Below are 24,829 nucleotides of genomic sequence, written 5' to 3'. Positions count from 1 at the left end.
TAGTGTGTTTTAGTGCATTAAAATTTTAAAAAGTGTGTTTTTTTCCCAAACAAATGCGTTTGCAAAATCGCTGCGCAAATACTGTCTGAAAAAAAAAAGAAACACCCACCATTTTAATCTGTAGGGCATTTGCTTTAAAAAAATATATAATGTTTGGGGGTTCAAAGTAATTTTCTTGCAAAAAAAAAAATATTTTCATGTAAACAAAAAAAGTGTCAGAAAGGGCTTTGTCTTCAAGTGGTTAGAAGAGTGGGTGATGTGTGACATAAGCTTCTAAATGTTGTGCATAAAATGCCAGGACAGTTCAAAACCCCCCCAAATGACCCCATTTTGGAAAGTAAACACCCCAAGCTATTTGCTGAGAGGCATGTCGAGTCCATGGAATATTTTATATTGTGACACAAGTTGCGGGAAAAAGACAATTTTTTTTTTATTTTTGCACAAAGTTGTCACTAAATGATATATTGCTCAAACATGCCATGGGAATATGTGAAATTACACCCCAAAATACATTTTGCCGCTTCTCCCGAGTACGGGGATACCACGTGTGAGACTTTTTGGGAGCCTAGCCGCGTACGGGACCCCGAAAACCAAGCACCGCCTTCAGGCTTTCTAAGGGCGTAAATTTTTGATTTCACTCTTCATTGCCTATCACAGCTTCGGAGGCCATAGAGTGCCCAGGTGGCACAAAACACCCCCAAATGACCCTATTTTGGAAAGTAGACACCCCACACCCGAAGCTATTTACTGAGAGGTATAGTGAGTATTTTGCAGACCTCACTTTTTGTCACAAAGTTTTGAAAAAAGATAAAAAAAAAAAAATTTTTCTTGTCTTTCTTAATTTTCAAAAACAAATGAGAGCTGCAAAATACTCACCATGCCTCTCAGCAAATAGTTTGGGGTGTCTACTTTCAAAAATGGGGTCATTTGGGGGGGGTTTGTGCCACCTGGGCATTCCATGGCCTCCGAAACTGTGATAGGCAGTGAAGAGTGAAATCAAAAATTTATGCCCTTAGAAATCCTGAAGGCGGTGATTGGTTTTCGGGGCCCAGTACGCGGCTAGGCTCCCAAAAAGTCCCACACATGTGGTATCCCCATACTCAGGAGAAGCAGCTGAATGTATTTTGGGGTAATATATCATTTAGTGACAACTTTTTGTAAATTTATTTTTTTTGTCTTTATTCAATCACTTGGGACAAAAGAAATGAATATTCAATGGGCTCAACATGCCTCTCAGCAATTTCCTTGGGGTGTCTACTTTCCAAAATGGGGTCATTTGGGGGGTGTTTGTACTGCCCTGCCATTTTAGCACCTCAAGAAATTACATAGGCAGTCAAACTAAAAGCTGTGTAAATTCCAGAAAATGTACCCTAGTTTGTAGACGCTATAACTTTTGCGCAAACCAATAAATATACGCTTATTGACATTTTTTGTTTTTACCAAAGACATGTGGCCGAATACATTTTGGCCTAAATGTATGACTAAAATTGAGTTTATTGGATTTTTTTTATAACAAAAAGTAGAAAATATCATTTTTTTTTTTCAAAATTTTTGGTCTTTTTCCGTTTATAGCGCAAAAAATAAAAAATGCAGAGGTGATCAAATACCATAAAAGAAAGCTCTATTTGTGGGAAGAAAAGGACGCAAATTTCGTTTGGGTACAGCATTGCATGACCGCACAATTAGCAGTTAAACGACGCAGTGCCAAATTGTAAAAAGTGCTCTGGTCAGGAAGGGGGTGAATCCTTCCGGGGCTGAAGTGGTTAAGCATGCCAGAAATGCTAACTGTCAGATTGGCTTATGCTCTCAACCAAACTGTCAAACCAAATAGCTGGTGTCATAACGGATCACATGTGCAGCATCAAAGCAGTTAACCACTTCTCTTTAAGTGGATGTCATATGACATCCTGGAGTTTAGGTGGTTAAATCTGATTGATGCCTGGCAGTCTCCATGACCTTCGGAGGCCGGGGGCGATATTATGTTATGTCCGGCCTCGGCAGATGTAAACACTGCAGTTTACTTGGCTGGCGTGACTTGTTCAGTATCTATTTATTCGGCGTAACATCATCTTACACATTATACAAAATAAATAAATAAAATCAGGCTAAGTTTTGTTTTGTTTCTTTTTAATTCATGAAACGCTTTTGAAAAATTGCTGCGCAAATACTATGTGACATAAAAGGTTGCAACAACCACCATTTTATTCCCTAGTGTCTCTGCTAAAAAAAAAAAAAAAAAAAAAAAAAAAAAAAAATTGTTTGGGGGTTCTGAGTAATTTTCTAGCATGTAGGAGAGGAGTGTCAGAATAAGGCTGGTATGGAAGTGGTTAAAGATCATGGCAGTTAAAGATCAGAGGCCAAGATGGCAGCTTCCTTGGCTGAAGGGTTTAACCACTTAAGGACCGGAAGGATTTGCAATTTGGCACTGCGCTGCTTTAATTGGTAATTGCGTGGTCATGCAATGCTGTACCCAAACTAAATTTGCATCCTTTTTTCACACAAATAGAGCTTTTTTTGGTGGTATTTGATCACCTCTGGGATTTTTATTTTTTGCGATATAAATGAAAAAAAAAAAAAAAGACCACAATTTTGAGAAAAAAAAAAAAGATATTATTTTCTAATTTTTGTTATAAAAAAATCCAATAAACTCAATATGCCTCTCAGAAAATGGCTTTGGGTGTCTACTTTCCAAAATGGGGTAATTTGGGGGGGGTTTGTGCTATCTTGGCATTTCATGGCCCCCGAAACTGTGATAGGTATTGAGGAGTGAAATCAAAAATTTACGCCCTTAGAAATCCTGAAGGCAGTGATTGGTTTTCAGGTCCTATACGTGGCTAGGCTCCCAAAAAGTCTCACAAGTTTGGTATCTCCGTACTCAGGAGAAGCAGCAGAATGTATTTTTGGGTGTAATTTTACATATACCCATGCCACATGTGAGCAATATATTAATTTAGTGACAATTTTTTTTTTTTTTTTTTTTTTTTTTTACACAAAGTGTAAATTTTCCTGAAACTTGTGGCAAAATATAAATTATTGTATGGACTCAACATACCTCTCAGCAAATAGCTTGGGGTGTCTACTTTCCAAAAAGGGTCCATTTGCGCAGCGATTTTTTAAACGCAATTTTTTAGGAAAAAAACACTTGAATTTTAATGCACAAAAACACACTATATTGCCCAAATGTTTGGTGAAATATAAAAGATGATCTTATGCGGAGTACATAGATGGTGAAAAACGCTATACGTTTTTAAAAGCCTATATAAGGTTACAACTTTAGATTTACAGAGGAGGTCTACTGCTAGAATTATTGCCCTCGATCTGACACTCGCAGTGATGCCTCACATGCATGGTGCAATTGCGGTTTAGATATGACACAAGACTGACGCTTGCATTCACCTTTGCGCCCGGGAGGACAGGGGTGCTTTTAATTTTTATTTATTCATTTTGCTTTTCTTTTTTTTACACTGTTCCTTTCATTTTTTTTTAATCATTTTTATTGTTATCACAGGGAATTTAAATATCCCCTATGATAGCAATATGTAGTGACAGGTACTCTTTTTTGAAAAATTTGGGGTCTAACACTCTAGATCTCTCCTCTGCCCACATCAAGATTGGTGTGATAAGATGCTTTCCCAACGGCGCGGTTTATATCCGGCAAAACCAAAGTCATGAAATTCTAATAGCTTCGGGTTGCTTAGGGTTGCTTAGGCCATAGAGATGATAGGAGCCGTTCTAGTCTCCGATCATCTCTATGGTCAGCTGGCGGAACCACTGGCTGCATTCTCAATTTCCCCGGTGGGACAGGACAGCCAAGGGGAGGGAGGAGGCACTCTTTGTATAGCACATAAGCATTCAGCAGAGCCAATTGAAATAAGTATACAGACACTTTTTACAGGCAATTAAGTACGGTGCCATCATCTGGTCATTGAAGTCCACCCCTCCCATGTTAAGGTTGGACACAGAGGGGCTTCTCAACAGCACTCGCCGTTGGAATTTCGACTGTCATATCTGCGTGAATGGAGGACAGAACAAACACATTCCGTGTGTCCCTCCACTTCACTGCAAGCAAATTATTGCATCTCAAGCAGGCCCCCCCCCCCCTTTCTAAGTCAGGATTCTACAAGCCCCGGCGATTAGATCACACAGTGCCACATGCACCAATTCCAGAATCAAAAAGGTGACTAAAAAGTGTCATGCTTGTGTAATATTTGTCCACGTACAAGTGGTACCCCTTTCCAAATAAGTCCCAAACAATCCTAACGCTGCTCCCTATGTAGTCTGGACAGTTGGGGGGTTCCACAGTGCCATCTTTTCCCTCTTAAACCATAAAACTATATGTATAGCCTGTGGCCTTGGTCACAGAGGTTTATACATCTTGACCCCGTATCTGGCACGCTTGCTGGGGAGATACTGTTTGAATAACAGGTGGCTAGATAACTTAATCAGGGACTCATCAATGCAGACAACTTGATCGGGAACAAACAAGGCTGCAAACTGTTGTTTGAAGTGGTTTACGAGGGGCCACATTTTTTGGACCCGATTGTATTCAGGGTCACCCCGAGGATGAGTGTTCATTGTCATTGAAATGCATGAACCGCAAGATTTGCTCATATCGTGTCCTGGTCATGGAAGCAGAGAACTCATATGGTGAATTGGGTCAGTGGACCAATATAACCGCAACTCACTCTTTTTACTAATGCCCATGAGGAGGGATAGGCCCAGAAAGGTCTTAAATTCGGGCACCATAATAGGTTTCAAGGCAAATTCTCTGGCAAAGGTCAAATGGGGATTTGCTGCGATAAATTGACCAGCGTATAAAATTGCTTTGGTCCACAATAGATCAATACAGATCTTCTGTGAAAAACAGCGAACAAAAGTCAAGGGAAGTAAAATCCGCTCTTTACACCTGAATTCCCAGTTAGCCAGTAAATGGGGGAGGAGGGGGTTGGGGGTAGTACGGGCGCTGCAGAAGTGGTGGGTTGCCAATCAGGAGTAGTAAACGCATCAGGAAGGACACTATGGGCTCTACGGACCAGTCTTTGAATTCTTGTTGGCTGCGGGGCACTACTTGTGCTAGCCACCGCACCAGCTTAAACTGCACTTATAGGACTCGCCACGTCACCAAGTGATACTGCAGTGCTGGTTTGTCTACGACCAGGATGTACTAAGCCGATGGTGCTTGCCAGTTCACCAGAAGGTTGAGGGGCACTAGTACTTCTCTGCTCCATACGAGAACCCTGCGGTTGTTGTACCTCAACAACAGAAGAACGGTGTCGGGTACGCCTGACCTTAGCAGGGACCACTACTCCATTGTCGGAGCTATCTGTCAGGGTGCCGCTGCTCTCTCAGGTTATTATACTGAGCCTGAATCTAACAGCGAGGCTCCCCCCTTCGCTCTCATCTGTCATGCTCAGCAACATGTAGGCTTCTTCACTACTGTATCTCTGTTTGGACATTTAGGCCACTAAATTTATAGGTACAACTAGTGCGACTCACAGGTAAAAGAGCAACTGGCTGTCAGCGACTGCTTGAATCACTACCAAAAAAAAATGAACTGTTAGCGTTAGCAGGGATCAGGCGTGACTCTAATGCTGCAGTTTTGTGTGTTGTATTTTGTAAGTGACAGTGATCTATTGATACTGCACTTGGGTGGGCTGGGCGGAGGGACTAAAACGCAGGTGCTGGCAGGTATCTGGGCTGATCCTGCTAACACTGCGTTTTTGGGAACACTAGACTACTGAGGACGCCAATATAGTTCTGATCAGATCAAAGATATTGATCCATTTAGACACTATACTAGTAAGGGAGGTATATGAAGTATGTGTGTGCGCGCGCGCGCGTGTTAGTGTACCTGGCACTAATCTGACGCCGCCTGGGATTTACGCTGATGCTAACTGATGCTAAAACCTAACTGATGTCACCCGTGACACGAATACAGTGATCAGAAAATAGATCTGTACCCTACACTAAAGACACAGTGACAGGGCGTTAAAAGGTTAAGTGGGGGGGGGGTGATCAGGGGGTTAAACCCTTATTAGGCAATATACGGCGCGTACACTGACGCTATAAAAGACTTGACTGACTCTTACTAGCGGCACCCAGGACACCAAAACGGTGATAAAAAAAAAAAACATCTGTACACTAAACTAGTGACACTGGTGACAGGGGGTGAAAGGGTTAACTGGGGGCGATCAGAGGGTTAATGGGGGGTACCCTAAACCTACCTGGGCCTATCACTAACTACCCTAACGCGGTTTAGTGACACCAATACAGTGATCAGTGAAAAATCTGAAAACTGCAATTGGTGACACAGGGAGTGAAAGGGTTAACGGGGGGTGATCAAGGGGTTAAAAGTGTGCCTACGTGTACTGGTGTCAGTGTAGTGTTGTGTACTCCCAGTAGAGGTCTTCTCCTCTTGCACTGGAACCAAAAAGGGCTCCAGGAGGGGAGAGGACATCATTTCCTCTGCCTGTGTTTACAGTAAACAAGCAGAGGACAGTCTGCCATTTGCCAGAACCGATCACCAGGTCCAGGCCTGGAAATCATTGGCCTGGGCCCGGAGACTGATGAGTTCCGGAAAAAATCCGATCGTCGCGGGGACGGCAGGCGCGATCGACGTACAATGACAGCGATTCACGCAGGGGAGCCAACCTGCCGCAGTACAACTGCGGTGGCTGGTCGGGAACTTTCATCTGCAGATCTAGTTTATCCCTTCGATCTGTAGACGAAAAAATAAAGTTACAAAATGAAACAATGTTTCATTATAGCTTTCTGTATTCATGGCTGAGCAATGTTGTTGAGAAACATTGTTTGACTGCTTTTTTTTTACAGCTCTTGCTGCTCGGACTTTCCCTGTGTACTCAGCAATGCAGCTGTCATTAACCACTTTAAGACCGGGCCTATTTTTCAAACTTGTTGTTTACAAGTTAAAAGAATTTTTTTTTGCTAGAAAATTACTTAGAAAAACTATATATAATGTTTGGGGGTTCTAACACCCTAGAGAATAAAATAGCAGTTGCAATACTTTTTCACACTGTATTTGCGCAGCGGTCTTACAATCACACTTTTTTTTTGGAAATACACTTTTTTGAATTAAAAAATAAAACCGTAACCTTAGCCCATTTTTATTTTTATATTGTGAAAGTTGATGTTACGCCGAGTAAATTGATACCCAACATGTCACTCTTCAAAATTGCACCTGCTTTTGGAATGGCGACAAACTTTTAACCTTACAAATCTCCATAGGCGTTTAAAACATTCTACAGGTTGCATGTTTTGAGTTACAGAGGAAATCTAGGGCTAGAATTATTGCTCTCGCTCTAACTATCGCGGTGATATGTGTGGTTTGAACACCGTTTTCATATGCGGGAGCTACTCACGTATGTGTTCACTTCTGCACGTGAGCTCGGCGGGACGCAGCGCGTAAAAATTTTTTTTCCCCTTAGACCCCTTTCACACTGGGGCAGTTTGCAGGCGGTATTGCGCTAAAAATACCGCCTGCAAACCGCCCCTAAACAGCCTCCGCTGTTTGTTCAGTGTGAAAGCCCGAGGGCTTTCACACTGAAGCGGTGCGCAGGCAGGACGGTAAAAAAAGTCCTGCAAACCGCTTTTTTGGAGCGGTGAAGGAGCGGTGTATTCACCGCTCCTTCACCGCTCCTGCCCATTGAAATCAATGGGACAGCGCGGCTATACCGCGGCAATACCGCAGCTATAGCCGCGCTGTACGAGGGATTTTAACCCTTTTTCGGCCGCCAGCGGGGGGTTAAAACCGCACCGCTAGCGGCCGAATACCACTGCAAGAACGACGTTACAGCAGCGCTAAAAATAGCGCTGTTGTACCGCCGACGCCCCCACCGCCCCAGTGTGAAAGGGGCCTTATTCATCCCCTTATTCATCTTACTTTTTATTTTTACACTGTTCTTTAAAAAAAAAAAAATTGTGTCACTTTTATTCCTATTACAAGGAATGTAAACACCCCTTGTAACAGAAAAAGAGCATGACAGGACCTTTTTTAAATGTGAGATCTGGGGTCAAAAAGATCTCAGATCTCACATTTACACTAGAATGCAATTAAAAAAAAAAAAATGTCCCTTTAAGAGCTATGGGCGGAAGTGATGTTTTGACGACGCTTCTGCCCTGCAATTGTATGAAGCCGGGTGGGGGCCATCTTCCCCTCACTCAGCTCCAAGCAGGGGAGAGGACGCGTTCGCCGCTGCCGGCGGCTCCAGTAAACGGCGGAGGGCACCGGAGAGTGTCGAGAGCCCTCTCCCGCCACCGATAAAAGTGATCTTGCGGCTAATCCGCCCGAGTCCACTTTTATCTGAAAACGGACCGCCCGCTGAAGAAGTGGATACCAGGTTATGGTAGCTAGCTGCTGCCATAACAACGATATTCCACTTCAAAGTGCCGCCGCATAATGATGGTGGGCGGTCCGTAAGTGGTTAATCATAGGGGGATGCCGGCAGCAGGGCAGAAGTACTGTACGTACCAGAATACCCTGTGTACAAAGATTACGTTTTTTGGGGGTGCGTCTAGTATGCTCAAAGTCTGCAACTTGTTAAAAAAAAAAAAAAGGCAGGCAGTCCCCGAGTTACAAACATCTGGCTTACAAAATGACTCCTACTTACAAACAGAGAGAGACAACAGGGAGGGAGAGGAAATCTACCCCTAGGAAGGGAAATTCACTCCTGTGTTATCCGTGGAAAAGTGTGTCTCCACTAATGCTTTAACACCAATCCTTGTTTCCACAACAACCCAAAATTTTCAAAATCCAATTGTCATTGGAACAGAAAGTGAGGTGAAATCTTCTGAACAGGGGCACAGACAGCAAAACAAATGTTACAGGGGTGGTAAACCTTCCCTACGCTATCAAAAAAAACAAAAAAACAAAACAAAAAAAAAGTAATTATTGTTTTGGCTGGACTTATACTTACAAAATTTGCCTGTTCCAACTTAAAGTGAAAATTTAGTCATTTTTTCATCTTTCCACCTATTAGTTCTTCTGCCCCTTGTTTTTTTAACTTTGGATAGTAAAACATTTTGTTTCTGCCAGTAAATACCTTATACAGCCCACTTCCTGTTTGTCTGGTAGGCTTATGACATGCACAGCTCTCTCACTCTCTTGAGAGTTTGCCAGGAAGGGAAGGAGGGGGTGGGGGTGAGTCATAAGAGGGCCAATAAGAGCTGCAGAGCTGGAGGTGTGCCTCTGTGTGAATCCAGGAAGTGGACAGGCAGCAGCTTCAGCTGCCCACAGTTAAAATGGATGCAGCCAGACTCAGTGGAGGGAGATTTCTGCAGCATATTTGGCAAGTACAGAATCACAGTATATGTAAAATAATTTGCAAAGTAGTTGGAAGGAAGCTTCAGAATGGCAAAGATGTTTTTATTACAAATTATGAACTGACTGCAACTTTAAAGCGAAGGTCCGCCCAAGAAAAAAAAAAAAAAAAAAAAAAAAAAAATTAAAAAGCAAAAAGGCAGCTACACATACTGCAGCTGATGGCTTTTAATAATAGGACACTTACCTATCCTGGAGTCCAGCAATGTCAGCACTGCAGCTGATGTTTCCATTAGCTGTCAGGTGCTGCTGCCGCCATTGCGGGTAAGGGAACCCGGCAGTGTAGCCTTACAGCTTCACGCCGGGAACCCTACTGCACATGTGCGAGGCCCCGTTCCTCTCTGCTACTGGCCCGGCGACTAGGGGAGCAGGAGGGAGCCCCACAGTGAAGTCACGGGCCGCAGTGCGGCCTCCCGGAAGTAGGAACAGGATATCTGTCAAAGACAGGTATCCTATACCCCCTCTAACCCGAAAAGGTGCCAATTGTGGCACCGGAGGGGGAGAGGAGACATACGAGCGGAAGTTCCACTTTTGGGTGAAACTCCGCTTTAAGAAGAAACCTACAAACCCCATCTTGTTTGTAACCTGGGGACTGTCTGTATTCCGACAACCATTTGTGGCTGACATATGCAACAATCGTATTCAGCATGACTCGTGTTCCTATGCCTTCATTCATTTTTTTTCCCATATTTGCATGCAGACTAATTTGCCCAGCAAAAGTGACCACGACAGGAGTTTGGACAAAAACGGCAACACTTACAATGGTCACCCCATATTTACATGGTTTAAACTGCTCAAGCACTCTGGTCAACCCTGTTATCAGGCAGCACGTAAAAGGTAGAAAAAAAAAAAGTCTAATTAGGAGCATGTGAGGTAAAATAAATACTTTCAGAAGCTGTATTAATTACATAGAGTCCATTATTTTTCACAGCTATGGTTCACTAAAAATGCATGTATAATGTCAATTAGAGAAGGGAACAACATAATAAATGGCTTGTTACCTTTGCTTTATTGCACATCTGCTCCAGCTTTTTCTTTTGGCTTTCCACCACCTATAAAATAGATATAAGTGAGAATTTCATAGGTTCCTTTTTGGAGGATCTCAGGTTATAGAAGTATGTACCTTTCTTAAGCCTTCCTGCTCTTTTTGATGAGATTCTATTTCCCGTCTTAAATCCTCTGCCTCCTGGAATAACCTCTTTTCTTCCACTTTCCAGTCTGTGGTTTCCAGCTTTTTTAGTTCCTTCTGCAAACTAACAAGCAGATCATTCCAAACGTTAGAAGATGGCAGAGGAAGCCATTTGGCTATGTGCATCTTATTTAATGGGTACCTTTCAATAGTATTCAGATGCTCCTGTACTTTGAAATTCTCAGCTGCAAGCTTAGTTTCATTCTCCCTACAGTTTGCTCTAGCTTCTGAAAGTTTTTTTTCTAGGTCACCCACTTGCTCCTGCAGAAGGCAATTCTTCTCTTGGAGTTCTTTCATCTGATAGAAATAAAACATGACATTATACAGCCTGTCAACAGAATTCACACAGCAGTGTTTGTTTTATAGAGTTGTTCTGTACAATTCAACTGTCCAGCAAATGTCACAGTTACAAGCAGTTCCAGACTTGGTGGTCAAAGCAGAGGTCAATCAACAAGCATCAGACTAGAGAACAGCTGTCTATCTGTAGATCTATATCCACATACATACTGTATATAAAAACTTGCAACTTGTATCTCCTATCCCGCGCCACTTCCCCTGCAGCTGTGTAGAATTAAGCTTAATTTTTTAGAAGCTTTCTTGAGAAATACCATGTAACAACATTGTTACATGGTATTAAGTTTCATTATTTTGCAGACCAAAGGGGTAACCTTTGATTTGCATATTATGTCAAAGAAAACCTAACAAATATAAAAAAAAAAAAAAAAAAAAAAAAATTATTTATTTTTTTTTTTTAAACCATAAAAAGAGTGTCCTCTCCTTCCTTGTCAAACCTGGAGCTATATCAAAATATTCTGTTTCTAACTTTATAAATCTATGCTCGATATTGGTTCATTGTTTTATTTTGCAACTTTCTTCTCCATTTCATCATGGTCATAGTATATTCTTAGATGGAAAAAAGTTTCAGTTTCTATGAGCAACATTGTATAACATTTCCAAACTACAAGCATATATGGAAATCTGAGAAAAAAAAATTAGCAAATCACATTTCATACATCTTACATGGAGACAACAAAGTAAACATCCGGACCCCCCCCACGGCCGAAAGCGGCAGCGGATGACCCGGGGACCTACAGCGGCGGCAGAGCGGGACATTGTGGAGCGGGTGTACTGAGGACATTAATCACCCCTCAGACCCCGACAGAGGAGGCGGGAGGACATCCAGCAGGACCGGGAGGTGGAAGGCTGACAGGGAGAGGTGGCGGGTAAGTGAAGTGCAGAACAGAGGGAGAGTGTGAGGCTGATCAGTGAAGCGGCGGCACTGAAGGTGACTGACTGCTAGTGTCAGATGACAAAGGAGGCTACACAGAGACTCAAACTACAAAACCTCAAGAATAATAATGCGCCAACCAGAAGATGGTGAGAGCAGCCAACACAACAATCAGACAAATTGTGGAAAAAATAGTGTGGACAAGTGTGGCGCTAAAACAAACAAAGGAAATACTTTATATGTATGTCATTGGGCAAAGCCAGGCAGAATGTCCGTCTGAAAGGCAGTATTGCGCAATAAAGTGTATTAATGAAACACAAAATTAATCGTGTGTAGACTGTTAGCTGACGCTAACAGAGGTAAGTGACTGTGAAGTGGTTGTAAAGAAATAAAAATAACCACTTCACAGTCACTTACCTCTGTTAGCGTCAGCTAGCAGTCTACACACGATTAATTTTGTGTTTCATTAATACACTTTATTGCGCATACTGCCTTTCAGACGGACATTCTGCCTGGCTTTGCCCAATGACGTACATATAAAGTATTTCCTTTGTTTTAACGCCACACTTGTCCAAACTACAAAACATGACTGACAGTTTATGCGAGTTCCTGAGGGTTTTGTGTACCTGAGGGTACACTCGGTCTGCTAGTGCCTGTGTATTGTCTTGTTGAGTATTAGTGTCAGGAAGTTAGTTGTTAGGCAATTTGGACAGGGTATAATCCCCAATCCTCATTAAATTTGTAGGTATGTTGACTGGCGGGTGTGGAGATGCGACTCAGTGTACATCTTGCAGCATGTATGCATTCCTTGATCATCCGATCGAGAGCGAATACTGCTGTGCAAAATGTAAGCACATTGTTTCCCTGGAAGCCCAGGTTCTGAATCTAGGGAAGCAAGTGTCAGCACTGAGAAGACCCTCCATACTAAAGAAGAGCCGGGAACGTGGCCAGCACAGAGGCGGGTGGAGACAAAGAGGTGCAGGCACTAGAAAAGAGTAAATGGGTGACAGGAAGGATAGAGGGGAAGTGCCAGGGAGGCCAAACCTGGGCTGGAACATCCCAATAAGTACACTCCATTGAGTGACATTGGAGAAACCAGTCAGGGACCAGCACTGCTGGAGCTGAGGGACTCTCCTAGCTGCCAGGGAAAGAACTCCTCCAGTGAGAGTGGGGGGGGGGGGGGGGAGCAAAGGAAAAGTATAGACAGATTCTGGTGGTAGGGGACTCAATTCTTAGAAGGACAGAGAGGGCAATCTGTGACAAAAGACCTGAAGCGCCGACATGTATGTTGTCTACTGGGCGCTCGGGTTCGGCACATCACTGATCTGGTGAGCAGATTACTGGGAGGGACTGTGGAAGACCCAACTGTCATGGTGCACATTGGCACCAATGACAAAGTCAGTGGCAGATGGGGTGTCCTAAAGAAAGATTTTAGGGACTTAGCAGCTAAATTGAGGAAAAGGACCTCCAAGTCAGTATTCTCAGGAATACTACCAGTACCTTGAGCCACAGCAGAAAAGCAGAGGGAGATTAAGGAAGTAATCAAGTGGCTGAGGAGCTGGTGTAGTAAGGAGGGGTTTGGGTTTCTGAAGAACTGGGCTGACTTCTCAGTCGGTCACCATTTCTATAGAAGGGATGGACTGCACCTAAATGAGGAGGGTGCAGATCTGCTGGGAGTAAAGATGGCCGAAAAGTTAGAGGGGTATTCAAACTAGGCAACGGGGGGGGGGGGGTTTCACAGGTAGAGATAGTCAACGCGGAACATATTCCAGAGAGTAGTATTGCGGGCATCAGTGGTAGGTTGACTAAAGCACATAAACCTGAGGTAAGTATAGTAAGAAGTCCTATTTGCAATCTCGGAACACCCAATAAGAGAACAGTGTGCGACCTGTCTAAACTATGTGGCATGTTCACCAATGCCAGGAGCCTGGCGGACAAAATGGGTGACCTAGAGATACTGTTGTACGAGGAGGATTTAGATTTTGTGGGAATTTCAGAGACCTGGTTCAACAGCTCTCGTGATTGGTTGACAAACATTTAAGGGTATTCTCTTTTTCGCAGGGATAGAGAGGGTAAAAAAGGGGGGGAGGGTAGAGCTGGGCGATTTTCTCCCAAAAAAAAAAAAAATCTGCGATTTAAAAAAAAAAAAAAAAAAAAAAAAAAAAAAAAACCAACATCTCGATTCACGATTCGTATCAGAGTTTTTTTTTTTTTTTTTGATGGACACAGCGCCGGTCCTGAGGAGCTGCGGGCAGGAGTTTTTAGGCGAGGTTGCGGCTTTGGCCTAGTCTAAAAACTCCTGCCCGCAGCTCCTCAGGACCGGCGCGGTGTCAGCGCTGGTCCCGGTGCAAAAAAAAAAAAATCGATTTGCTGAAAATTTTAATCGATTTGACCTCTCAACTCGATTCAAATCAATTTTTTCCCCAGCCCTAGGGGAGGAGTATGCCTATATCAAGAATATTGTACAAGTGAATGTGAGAGATGACATCAATAAAAAAGGAAGCTAGGGAGGAGGTGGAATCCTTATGGGTAGAGCTCCAAAGGGATGAAGCTAAGGGGAAAATAATACTGGGAGTATGCTATAGGCCCCCTAACCTGGGGGAGGAGGGGGAGACGGACCTCCTATCACAATTTGGATTAGCAGCAAGGATGGGAAGTGTTATCATAATAGGGGGGGGATTTTAATTATCCAGACTGGGTGGAGGGAACTACGCATTTGTCTAATGCTCGCCAGTTCATGGGTCAGATGGTAGGCGCACCAAATAGAAACAAAGCATTACAAGATCTACTAATTACCAACAATACAGACCTGATCACGGATGTGGAAATACGGGGCAATTTAGGAAACAGCGATCACAGGTCAATTGGCTTCACTATAAAATCACACAAATAGGAAACATAAGGGGAATACAAAGACAGTGAATTTCAAAAGAGCCAACTTCCCCAAACTACGAACCTTGTTAGAAGATATAAATTGGGATAAAATCTTAGGAACAAAGAACACAGAGGAGAGATGGGTTTGCTTTAAGAGCATGTTAAATAAGGGCATGAGCCAGTGCATCCCATTGGGAAATAAAATTTAAAACAGCGAACAAAAGTCCTGGATGGCTTAATTCCAATGTAAAAATGCATATAAAAGCAAAGGAGAATGCCTTCAAAAAATACAAGGCTGAGGGATCATCATCAGCAGTCAGACTTTACAAAGAATGCAACAAGCTATGTAAGGGTGCAATTAGGGTGGCTAAGATAGAACACGAAAGACACATAGCGAAGGAGAGCAAAAAAAATCCCAAGAAATTCTTTAGGTATATAAACAGTAAAAAAGGCAGGACAGACCATATTGGCCCCATAAAGACCAAAGAAGGACATCTGGTTACAAAGGATGGGGAGATAGCGAAGGTATTGCATTTATTCTTCTCCTTGGTCTTCACGAGGGAATCGGGGGTTTTCAGTAACCAAAATTGCAGTGTTTATCCTCATGACACATCACAGGAAGCACCCTCATGGCTAACAGAGGACAGAATTAGAAATAGACTTGGGAAACTTAACATTAATAAATCACCGGGACCAGATGGCTTGCACCCGAGGGTACTTGGGGAACTTAGTCAAGTAATTGCCAGACCATTGTTCCTAATTTTTACTGACAGTCTACTGACTGGAATGGTACCAGCTGATTGGAGAAAAGCCAATGTAGCACCAATATTTGAAAAAGGGCCAAAATACATCCCTGGGAATTACAGACCAGTTAGCCCAACATCATTAGTATGTAAACTCTTGGAGGGGATGAGAAGGGACTATATACAAGATTTTAGTAATGAAAACGGTATCATTAGCAGTAATCAGCATGGATTAATGAAGAATTGTTCATGCCAAACCCATCTATTAACCTTCTATGAGGAGGTGGGCTGCCATCCATATAAAAGGAAGGCCCGTAGACGTGGTGTATCTGGATTTTGCAAAAGCATTTGACACAGTTCCCCCTAAGCGTTTACTGTACAAAGCAAGGTCCATTGGCAATGGACCATAGGGCGAGTACATGGATTGAAAACTGGCTACAAAGGGCGAGTTCAGAGGGTAGTGATAAATGGGGAGTACTCATAATGATCAGGGTTGGTTGTGGGGTCCCCCAGGGTTCTGTGCTGGGACCAATCCTATTTAAACGACCTAGAGGATGGGGTAAACAGTTCAACCTCTGTATTTGCAGAAGATACCAAGCTAAGCAAGGCAATAACTTCTGAACAAATGAATGGGGTGGGCAACTACATGGCAAATGAGGCTTAATGTAGAAAATTTTAAAATAATGCATTTGGGTGGCAAAAATATGAATGCTATCCATACACTGGGGGGGGGGGGGGGGGGGGGAGAACCTCTGGGGAAATCTAGGAGGAGGACCTGGGAGTCCTAGTAGATAATAGGCTCAGCAATGGCATGCAATGTCAAGCTGCTGCTAACAAAGCAAACAGAATATTGGCATGCATTAAAAAGGAAATTAACTCCAGAGATAAAGTGATAATTCCCCCACTCTACAAGACTTTGGTCTGGCCTCACCTGTAGTATGCTGTCCAGTTCTGGGCACCAGTCCTCAGGAAGGATGTACTGGAAATGGAGCGAGTACAAAGAAGGGCAACAAAGCTAATAAAGGGTGTGGAGAATATTAGTTATGAGGAAAGGTTGCGAGCACTGAACTTATTCTCTCTGGAGAAGAGACGCTTGAGAGGGGATACGATTTCAATGTACAAATACTATACTGGTGACCCCACAATAGGGATAAAACTTTTTTGCGGAAGGGAATTTAATAGGACACATGGCCACTCATTAAAATTAGAAGAAAAGAGGTTTAACCTTAAACTGCGTAGAGGGTTCTGTACTGTAAGAGCAGCAAGGATGTGGCATGCTCTTCCACAGGCGGTGGTCTTAGCGGGGGGCATCGATAGTTTCAAAAAACTATTAGATAAGCAACTGAACAACCGCAACATACAGGGATATATAATGTAATACTGACATATAATTACACACATAGGTTGGACTTGATGGACTTGTGTCTTTTTTCAACCTCACCTACTAAGTAACATTTCTAGAAGGTTTCAAGCAAAAGTTATTCATCTGGCATGGCAGGCGCAGGCATCCTTAACCACCACATGTACATTTACATCGGCAGAATGGCACGGCTGGGCAAATGGGCATACAGGTACGTCCCTTTGAATTTGCCGCCGTGTGGTCACGTGCGCGCCGGCGACCCTTCCGGGAGCTCCGTGAGTCGGGTCGCGGGTCCTGCGGACTCCATCACCGCGGGGATACCCGTGATCGTCTCACGAAGCTGAAGAACAGGGAGATGCTAATGTAAACAAGCATCTCCCCGTTCTGCCTAGTGACACTGTCACTAATCATAGCTCCCTGTGTTTGGGAGCTATGATCAGTGATGTGTCGTTCGTAGCCCATCCCCCTAACAGTTAGAAACACTCCCCAGGATACACTTAACCCCTCCCTAGCCCCCTAGTGGTTAACCCCTTCACTGCCAGTGTCATGTCATTTTTACAGTAATCAATGAAATTTTTTAGCACCGATCGCTGTAAAAATGACAGTGGTTCCAAAAACGTGTCAAAATTGTCCGATGTGTCCGCCATGTCGCAGTCACGAAAAAAAAAAAAAAAAAAAAAAATTGCAGATCGCCGCCATTACTAGTAGAAAAAAAAAAAAAAAAAAAAAAATTATTAATAAAAATGCCATAAAACTAACCCCTATTTTGTAGACGCTATAACTTTTGAGCAAACCAATCAATAAACACTTATTGCGATTTTTTTTACCAAAAATATGTAGAAGAATACATATCGGCCTAAACTGAGAAATTTGTCTTTTTATATATTTTTGGGGATATTTATTATAGCAAAAAATAAAAAATGTGTTTTTTTTTCAAAATTGTTGCTCTATTTTTGTTTATAGCACAAAAAATAAAAACCGCAGAGGTGATCAAATACCACCAAAAGAAAGCTCTATTTGGGGGGGGGAAGACATCAATTTTGTTTGGGAGCCACGTCGCACGACCGCATAATTGTCAGTTAAAGTGCCAGCAAAAAGGTCCGGGGGTTAAGTGGTTAAAAAAACATTAAATATCATGGTTGTTAAGGAGTGGGCAGCTGTCGTGTCCTGAACCATTACTCATTAGCTGACAGCAGAATGCATACAATATAATTGCCAGCATTAAAAAAAACAAAAAAAAAACCAAACAAACAAAAAAAAAAAAAAAAAAAACGCAGTTTAGGGGCCCTTCTGGTCTGGTATGGATTTTGAGAGGAACCCCACGGTAAAATAAAAAAAAATATAGTATGGGGTCCCCCCAAAATCCATACCAGACCCTTATTAGAGCATGTAGCCTGGCAGGCAAGGAAAGGTGGTGGTGGGGTGGCATGATGGCGAGTTAGTGGGGAGTGCTTTAAGGACAAGGGCGTCTTACCCACAACCCTGGCTGTTGGTTGTGAGGGTCTGCAGGCAGGGGGGCTTATCAGAATCTGGAAGCCTCCTTTAACAAGCCCACCTGTTGATAAAGTCATGGGGGGGGGGGGGGGGTCACATCATTAACCCAAACTCATTCACATAGGCTGGGATCTTGGGGGCCCCCCCCCTTGTTGAAAGGGGGCTTAGAGATTCTGATAAGCCCCCCGCGCCCACAGACCCCCACAACCACCGCCCAGGGTTGTGGGGAAGGGGCCTCCCAGGCTGCATGCTCGAAAAAAGGTCTGGCATTTACCCAACCAGTAAATATCAGGGTTGTTTAAGAGTGGGTGCTTGCTGGCTCCCTAACAAGCATGAATCAAGAGGAAAACACCTTATGAATTAGGGGGACCTTGCATTTGTAATTTAACTGCTTACAGTCTCCCATATTGTAAAATGGTCAGGCAGGACCGCTCTTGTTCTGGGAGGACATCATATCGTCCTCTCATTTTTGCAGTGGGGGCATGCAGTGACACAGTTCATCTGCGATCACGGTAAAGAGTCAATGGCATAGGCTCTGTACCATGTGGTCAGCCACTTCTAATCACAGCTGATCACATATAAACAAATGCCAGTTATCGGCATTTCCTTTTCTCAGCGCTGTCAGTGTCTAAGGAAAAGAAAGCCGATTACTGCCTTTCCTGTGGTGACAGGGGCATTTACACTGATAATCAGGGTGCTGCTCATCAGTGCACATTAGTGAAGAAAATAACTTATTTGCAAAATTTTACAACAGAAAAGTTTTTTCTTTTCAAGATTTTCAGGCTTTTTTTCATTTGTTTAGCAAAAAATAAAAACCCCAGTGGTAATTAAATACCACTAAAAGAAAAAAAAAAAATTATAAAAAATTTGTGTGCAGTGTTGCATGACCGCGCCAATTGTCACTGAAAGTGCGACAGTGCTGAAACCGGAAAATTGGCCTGGGCAGGAAGGGGGTGAAAGTGCCCGGTATTGAAGTGGTTAACTCACGTTTTTTCATGAATTGCAGATATTTATGAAATCTATCTCATGCGGTAATTTATCAAACATACCTATTTGGAATTTAACACTTTGTGAATTGAGCCCATTGTGTGGGATTTTACCTGATGTAGTTGTTTCTGGTGGTCCTGCACAGTAGGAAGATCAGCCATGTATCTCTCCAGTGACTCAATCTTCTGCTGCTTTTCCTTGTTCTGTTCTGCCTCTTTTTGACACTTTTTTTTCAGAGAATTAATATGCCGCTCTCTTCCTTTCACCTAGAGAGGGAAAAAAAAAAAAAACACATATCAAGGTGTTGGGCCAGTTTTATTGTAATATTTTTTTAAACTTTCTCTATACACACACACACACACACACACACACACACACACACACACACACACACACACACATAAAATACACAATGTTTCTTGAATAGAATGTGGAATAGTTAGAACACATGTCAGGATGTATTTATTTCTGTCTGGGTGCCCTCTGGGGATATTTACTCTATCTATATGAACTGGTGACCATCATCTCTGGTAAAGAAAGTGAAGTGAAACCCAAATCTTTGAGCTCCATCTCCAAAGAATCTTGCTGCAACACTTTGGAATGATGAAATTATTATATGGGCCAGAGATACAGGGATTATTACGGTGCCAAAGGAAAACCAAAGTACATAGAATATAAACGAATAATATTTTATTAACAAGGTTAAAAAGATTTGTACAATATTACATATCCAAGGTGTGCTTCAAACTACAATAAATTAAAACCACTTTGTAGCCCCAGGCTAGGTCTTGTAAACACTGCTACAAAGTGGTTTTAATTTATTGTAGTTTGAAGCACACCTTGGATATGTAATACTGTACAAATCTTTTTAACCTTGTTAATAAAATATTATTCGTTTATATTCTATGTACTTTGGTTTTCCTTTGGCACCGTAATAATCCCTGTATCTCTGGCCCATATAATAATTTCAAATTTATTGGGATGAGGTGCCATATTGTACCGAGAACCATCCAGTTATTTTAACCCCCTACTTTGTAATGATGTTGCAGAACACGTGGCTTCCACATTCATATGCAAAATTATGCACATAAAATCACTGCTTTTAACTGAGTAGTTAAACCTTTTTAATTTTTTTTGGCTAGCTTGAAAGCGTGCTGGAGACCCATTTTGTATATTTCCCTGCCCATGTGCACCTTTCCTTTTTTGCTAGTTTTAAAAAGATCAGAGTGGCTGCCATATTTATTTTCTTGACAGAGGCATGGCATATTAGGGGCTGGCGCTGAAGGACTAAGGCATGTGCCTGCCAATTATCCTATATCAAACGAGACTATAAAACGTAACTTGGGGAGGCTTATGTCACTATTTGTCAACCCAGTTCTTGCAGCATACCTAGGAACTGGAAGGCACATATGTCCGATTACAACAGAAGAACAGCCTGTAGAGGCATTATTAGACTCTGGTAGCCTCATCACATTGGTCCATGCCAGTTTGGTGGACCCAGCTAAGATTAGCGTGAACTGAATGGGAGTACTTTGTACACATACTGATACAAAAGACTACCCTATTGCAGGGCTCTTAATAGAAATACTTAGTGGAACTGTTAAAGCATGTCAGGGGTTTGGTTACGAACAGTGTAATCCTGGTCTGTGCTTTTTGCCCTTTGCACCTTTAGGATGCAAAGAGCTAATAGATTCTAGTAAAGACCTGTTTGTAGGAAGGCTAGAATGTGAGGCAGAGTAAATCACTGAGGTTGAATTATTTGTGCTCATACCAGTAGGATTTTAAGGCACGATAATAGATCTTCCTGCAAGTAGCCTTTCTTGCCTTCAGTAAGGTAGGAATCACAGACTCAGAAATATCCCTTTCAACAACCATGTCGTTAAAGCCAGATACAGTGATGCAGGCTGCAAAAAAGTGCCATGAGATAGCAAATCTGGCCTGTAGGGAAGAGGCCAGAGATAGTTTTCTAAAACACTGGAGTATGCTTGTGTAGTAGGTCCTTCTGGGCCAGTTTGTTCCAAGTGAAATCATCGTTTCCTCAATTTTGTGAAGCAGGTGAGGCAAAATTTGTATTGGAAGGAAGGCATAAATTAGCCCAAACTGAGACTAAGCAAAATTAGAGCACGCAAGGCCAGAGCCAACAAATTCCTGGTTCTGGCGACAAACAGGGGTAGCTTCATGTTGTATCTGAAGACCACATCAGGAGTCCCCCCATCTTTAGCATGTCGGAACACACATACTCCTGGGATGTGGACTGCAGAAAAGTCACTGGACAGTGAGCTTTTGTCCACAAGAGAATATGGTTTGCTTCCTTCAAGGCAGTAAAGCTCCTCATACCCCTTGATGGTTGAAATACGGCATTATGGTGGCACTGTGACTGCACACGAATTGGGTGTCCCTTTGAAATGGGGGGGGTCTAGTGCTGTAGGACAACCAGAGCACCAAGATGTTGATGGGGAGTTTTCTCTCTTGACCATGTTCCCTGAACTGTCTAGGATTGAAAGACTCCTCTAATGTAAGAACTTTCCAGTTGTAAAGGAAGGAAACATTTTTCACTGTTAGAAAGAATGATCCACCAGGTCAAGGAAATCCTTGTTTGGCTGGATAAGAGCATGGGCATATCCAGGGAAAGGAGTCTGCTTTTACCATGCTGACAGAATGCTTTGTTGGATAGTTCTTGAGTGTTACTGGGCAAAAAGGTACTTCTTCGAAGGAGGCGACCATTAGACCAAGAACTCTCACAGCAAATATCACTGTGGGATTTCTCTTGGATCTCAGTTGTCGAACATGAGCTTAGAGACAGAACTTTCTTTTCTGGAAGAAGCATACAATGCCCACACTGGTAGGCTGGTAGAATGATTCAAAAGAACCATTAAAAGTGGTAATCAACCCAAAAGCAAACATTATATTGCAGCTTACCAATTTTTAGATGTGAAGGTTGCACTAGTTTCCTTTTTCAAAGCTTGCTTTCTTTTTCTTCTGGTAATTCAGCCAGCTAGTCTGTTTTTCACAGCACAAACTCTCCAGCAGAATGTATCAGTTTACATGGATGGAACAAACCACTTAACACTGGCAGGGGTGATTAAAATGATCAGCTTTGATTTATTCATGCAAAACAGTTACCCTAAAAAAAGTGTTTTCTATAACTGAAAATAAAGTGTGAAGTTTGGCTTCCATTTGTTAGTAGTTTTAAATCTGCTAATATGTTTATCACTCCCCTCCCTCCCAGAAAGACAATGATGCTGTCTGCTGTGCCTCCTATTCTCATTCCTCCAGAGTTGTACCTCACCAGGTGAAAAAAAGAGAAACTGATGCGACCTCCACATCTAATGACTGGCAGGGTTCAATATATTACAATTTTTGTTTTGGGTTTAATACCGCTTTAAAAAGGCAAGAAAAAAAAAGGGTTGATCAGGATGCAAAAGACTGGGACTTCATGTTACCATGCTTTATGTTTTTAAAGAGGGAAGTGTCAATGCCCTCCCCATGGTTCTCCCTGTCTGAACCTATACTTCCTAGGATCTCTAGGATATAAAATTTGGGAAATATGGAAGTGGCAACACCTCACAAAAGTGTAACCATACACAGAGTGCTCATATGCAGGACAGGAAAGTGGCAGTCATGCCCTTGGTTTGGGAAGTATGCAACAAGCCCAAGAGGCGCAAGCCACAGTTTAGAATTATTCTGCTAAGGATAGAACCTTTAAATTCAAGACAAAAGTCTTTACTTTACACCTTCAGGCCACTTTCCCACTGGGGCGTTTTTCAGGTGCTTTTGGGCTAAAGATAGCGCCTGTAAAACACCTCCCCTGCAGCCCCAGTGCTTTTACACTGGGGTAGTGCGCTTGCAAGATGGGAAAAAAGTCCTACAAGCAGCATCTTTGGGGCATTGCGGGAGTGTTGAATACAGCGATACTAAAATCAATGACCAGCGCTGCCGAAGCACCTGAGGGCGATTTGAACCCTTTCGGCCACTGGCGGAGTTAAAAGAGGACTGCTAACAGCGGAAAGCGTCGCTAAAATGAGGGTAAAGCGCCGCTTTACTGCTAATGCCAACACTGCCCCCACAGACCCCCCCCCCCCCCGCCCCCCGCCCCAGTGTGAAAATAGCCTTAGAGTGTGAATTTCAGGCAAAGTGGCATAGGTCCTCTGAGATCAAAGAGAAAATCAACTACCAGCCCAGAAAAAGTCCCTCCAAACAACCAATCCAATATTCACCAAATAAAACTAAGGCCTCTTGCAGTTTGAAAAAGCTCAGTACAGCTTTTTTTTTTTTTTTTTTTACTGAGCTACAATACAGCCCATTAAATTGTAATGTGCCTATGCACACAGACACGTAAACAAGTGCTGTGCATTCTTCAGTAAAAAAAATAAATAAAAATAGAAAAATCTGCATTTTTGGTCAGTAATGCGTGCAAATACGCATGATTGCACACAAATGGCCATTTATATACTGCAGAACAAGAGTGTGAGAATACGTTTGTGCGCAGATACATACAAAAAAACTACACAAACTGAATGAAGCCTTAGATGCAAGCGATCACTACCATGTTAGAATCATTGCAGTCTTAGGGTTTGTTTACACTAATGGTTGGTGGGCAGTAAATCCTTGTGGTTGTGCTGCATTTTTACTGCTCCCTTTAGCTGAAGAGGCAGTGGCTGGGGTGTACACATGCCAAGACAGCGATACTGTGCTTCGTAGGTGTGGCAGGAGCTATACCTCCTGTTGTGCTTGGTGGGCACTACCGCCCGCCAAACACAATATATTCTAGTGAATGGAGCCACGTTGCAACCACAATGTGCACATTTACAGTGCAGTAGTCTGGCATTATGTGGTTAGAATAAGTGATATATCTATTCTCCACCTATCAAATGCTCTCTGAAGAGTGATCCAAATGCAAATTGCTCTTCAGTCAAAGCAGGTATGAGAAAAAAAAAAAAAACACACCACAAACCATGTCTTGCAGTCTGCCAAACAACATTGGTACACTGCAAGCATACAGGAGGTAGGGCTCTAGGGATATTGTGAAGGCATTTCTTTCATAACCACTTGACCTCCCGAAGATTTACTCCCCTTCATGACCAGGCCATTTTTTTGCAATACGTTACTTTAACTGACAATTTCAGTCATGCAGTGTTGTACATAACATTACATTTAAATAATTTTTTCCCCACAAATAGAGCTTTTTGGTGGTATCTGATAACAACTGGGTTTTTTATTATTTTTTGTGTGATTAACAAAACAAAAAAAACAAAAAAACAAAACAAAAAAAACCAAACATTTAAAAAAAAAATAAAAAAAAAATAAACAGAAAATAAAATTAATTAAAAAAAGCCCCACAACAATGTGTTTTACTTTCTGCTATAAAAACATATCCAATAATAAAATTTTGTATTATGCTACTTTTTTTTTTTGTAAAATAAAAAAAAATCCTTATAAAAGCGTAGATTGATTGGTTTATGCAAAAGTTAATGTCTACTATGGGATACATACTGTATTTGTTGTTATACTAGTAATGGCAGCAAACGGTGACTTATAGCGGGACTGCGATAGTATGGCAGGAAATCTGACACCTTGGGGGAACCAGTGACACTAATACAGTGATCAGTGCTAAAAA

The 24,829-nt window shown here is 42.4% G+C and overlaps 1 protein-coding gene across 2 annotated transcripts in view; it reads right to left on the bottom strand.

Moving 5' to 3' along the window:
• CEP85 (centrosomal protein 85) overlaps positions 1 to 24,829 on the bottom strand; it is a 62,005-nt gene that overhangs the window by 13,116 nt on the left and 24,060 nt on the right. For both annotated transcript variants that reach the window (XM_073616139.1, XM_073616141.1), the window contains 4 exons: positions 19,326 to 19,478; positions 10,669 to 10,823; positions 10,461 to 10,590; positions 10,339 to 10,389 (listed from right to left, as the gene is read on the bottom strand). In XM_073616139.1, the coding sequence (XP_073472240.1) occupies positions 10,339 to 10,389; positions 10,461 to 10,590; positions 10,669 to 10,823; positions 19,326 to 19,478 (489 nt within the window). The remainder of the gene's footprint in view (positions 1 to 10,338; positions 10,390 to 10,460; positions 10,591 to 10,668; positions 10,824 to 19,325; positions 19,479 to 24,829) is intronic.

Source organism: Aquarana catesbeiana, linkage group LG02 (assembly GCF_042186555.1).
Source record: "Aquarana catesbeiana isolate 2022-GZ linkage group LG02, ASM4218655v1, whole genome shotgun sequence".
In the NCBI taxonomy this organism is placed as follows: domain Eukaryota; kingdom Metazoa; phylum Chordata; class Amphibia; order Anura; family Ranidae; genus Aquarana; species Aquarana catesbeiana.
The sequence above is the reverse complement of the archived record's forward strand: the minus strand, read 5'-3'. Positions and strand labels throughout refer to the sequence as shown.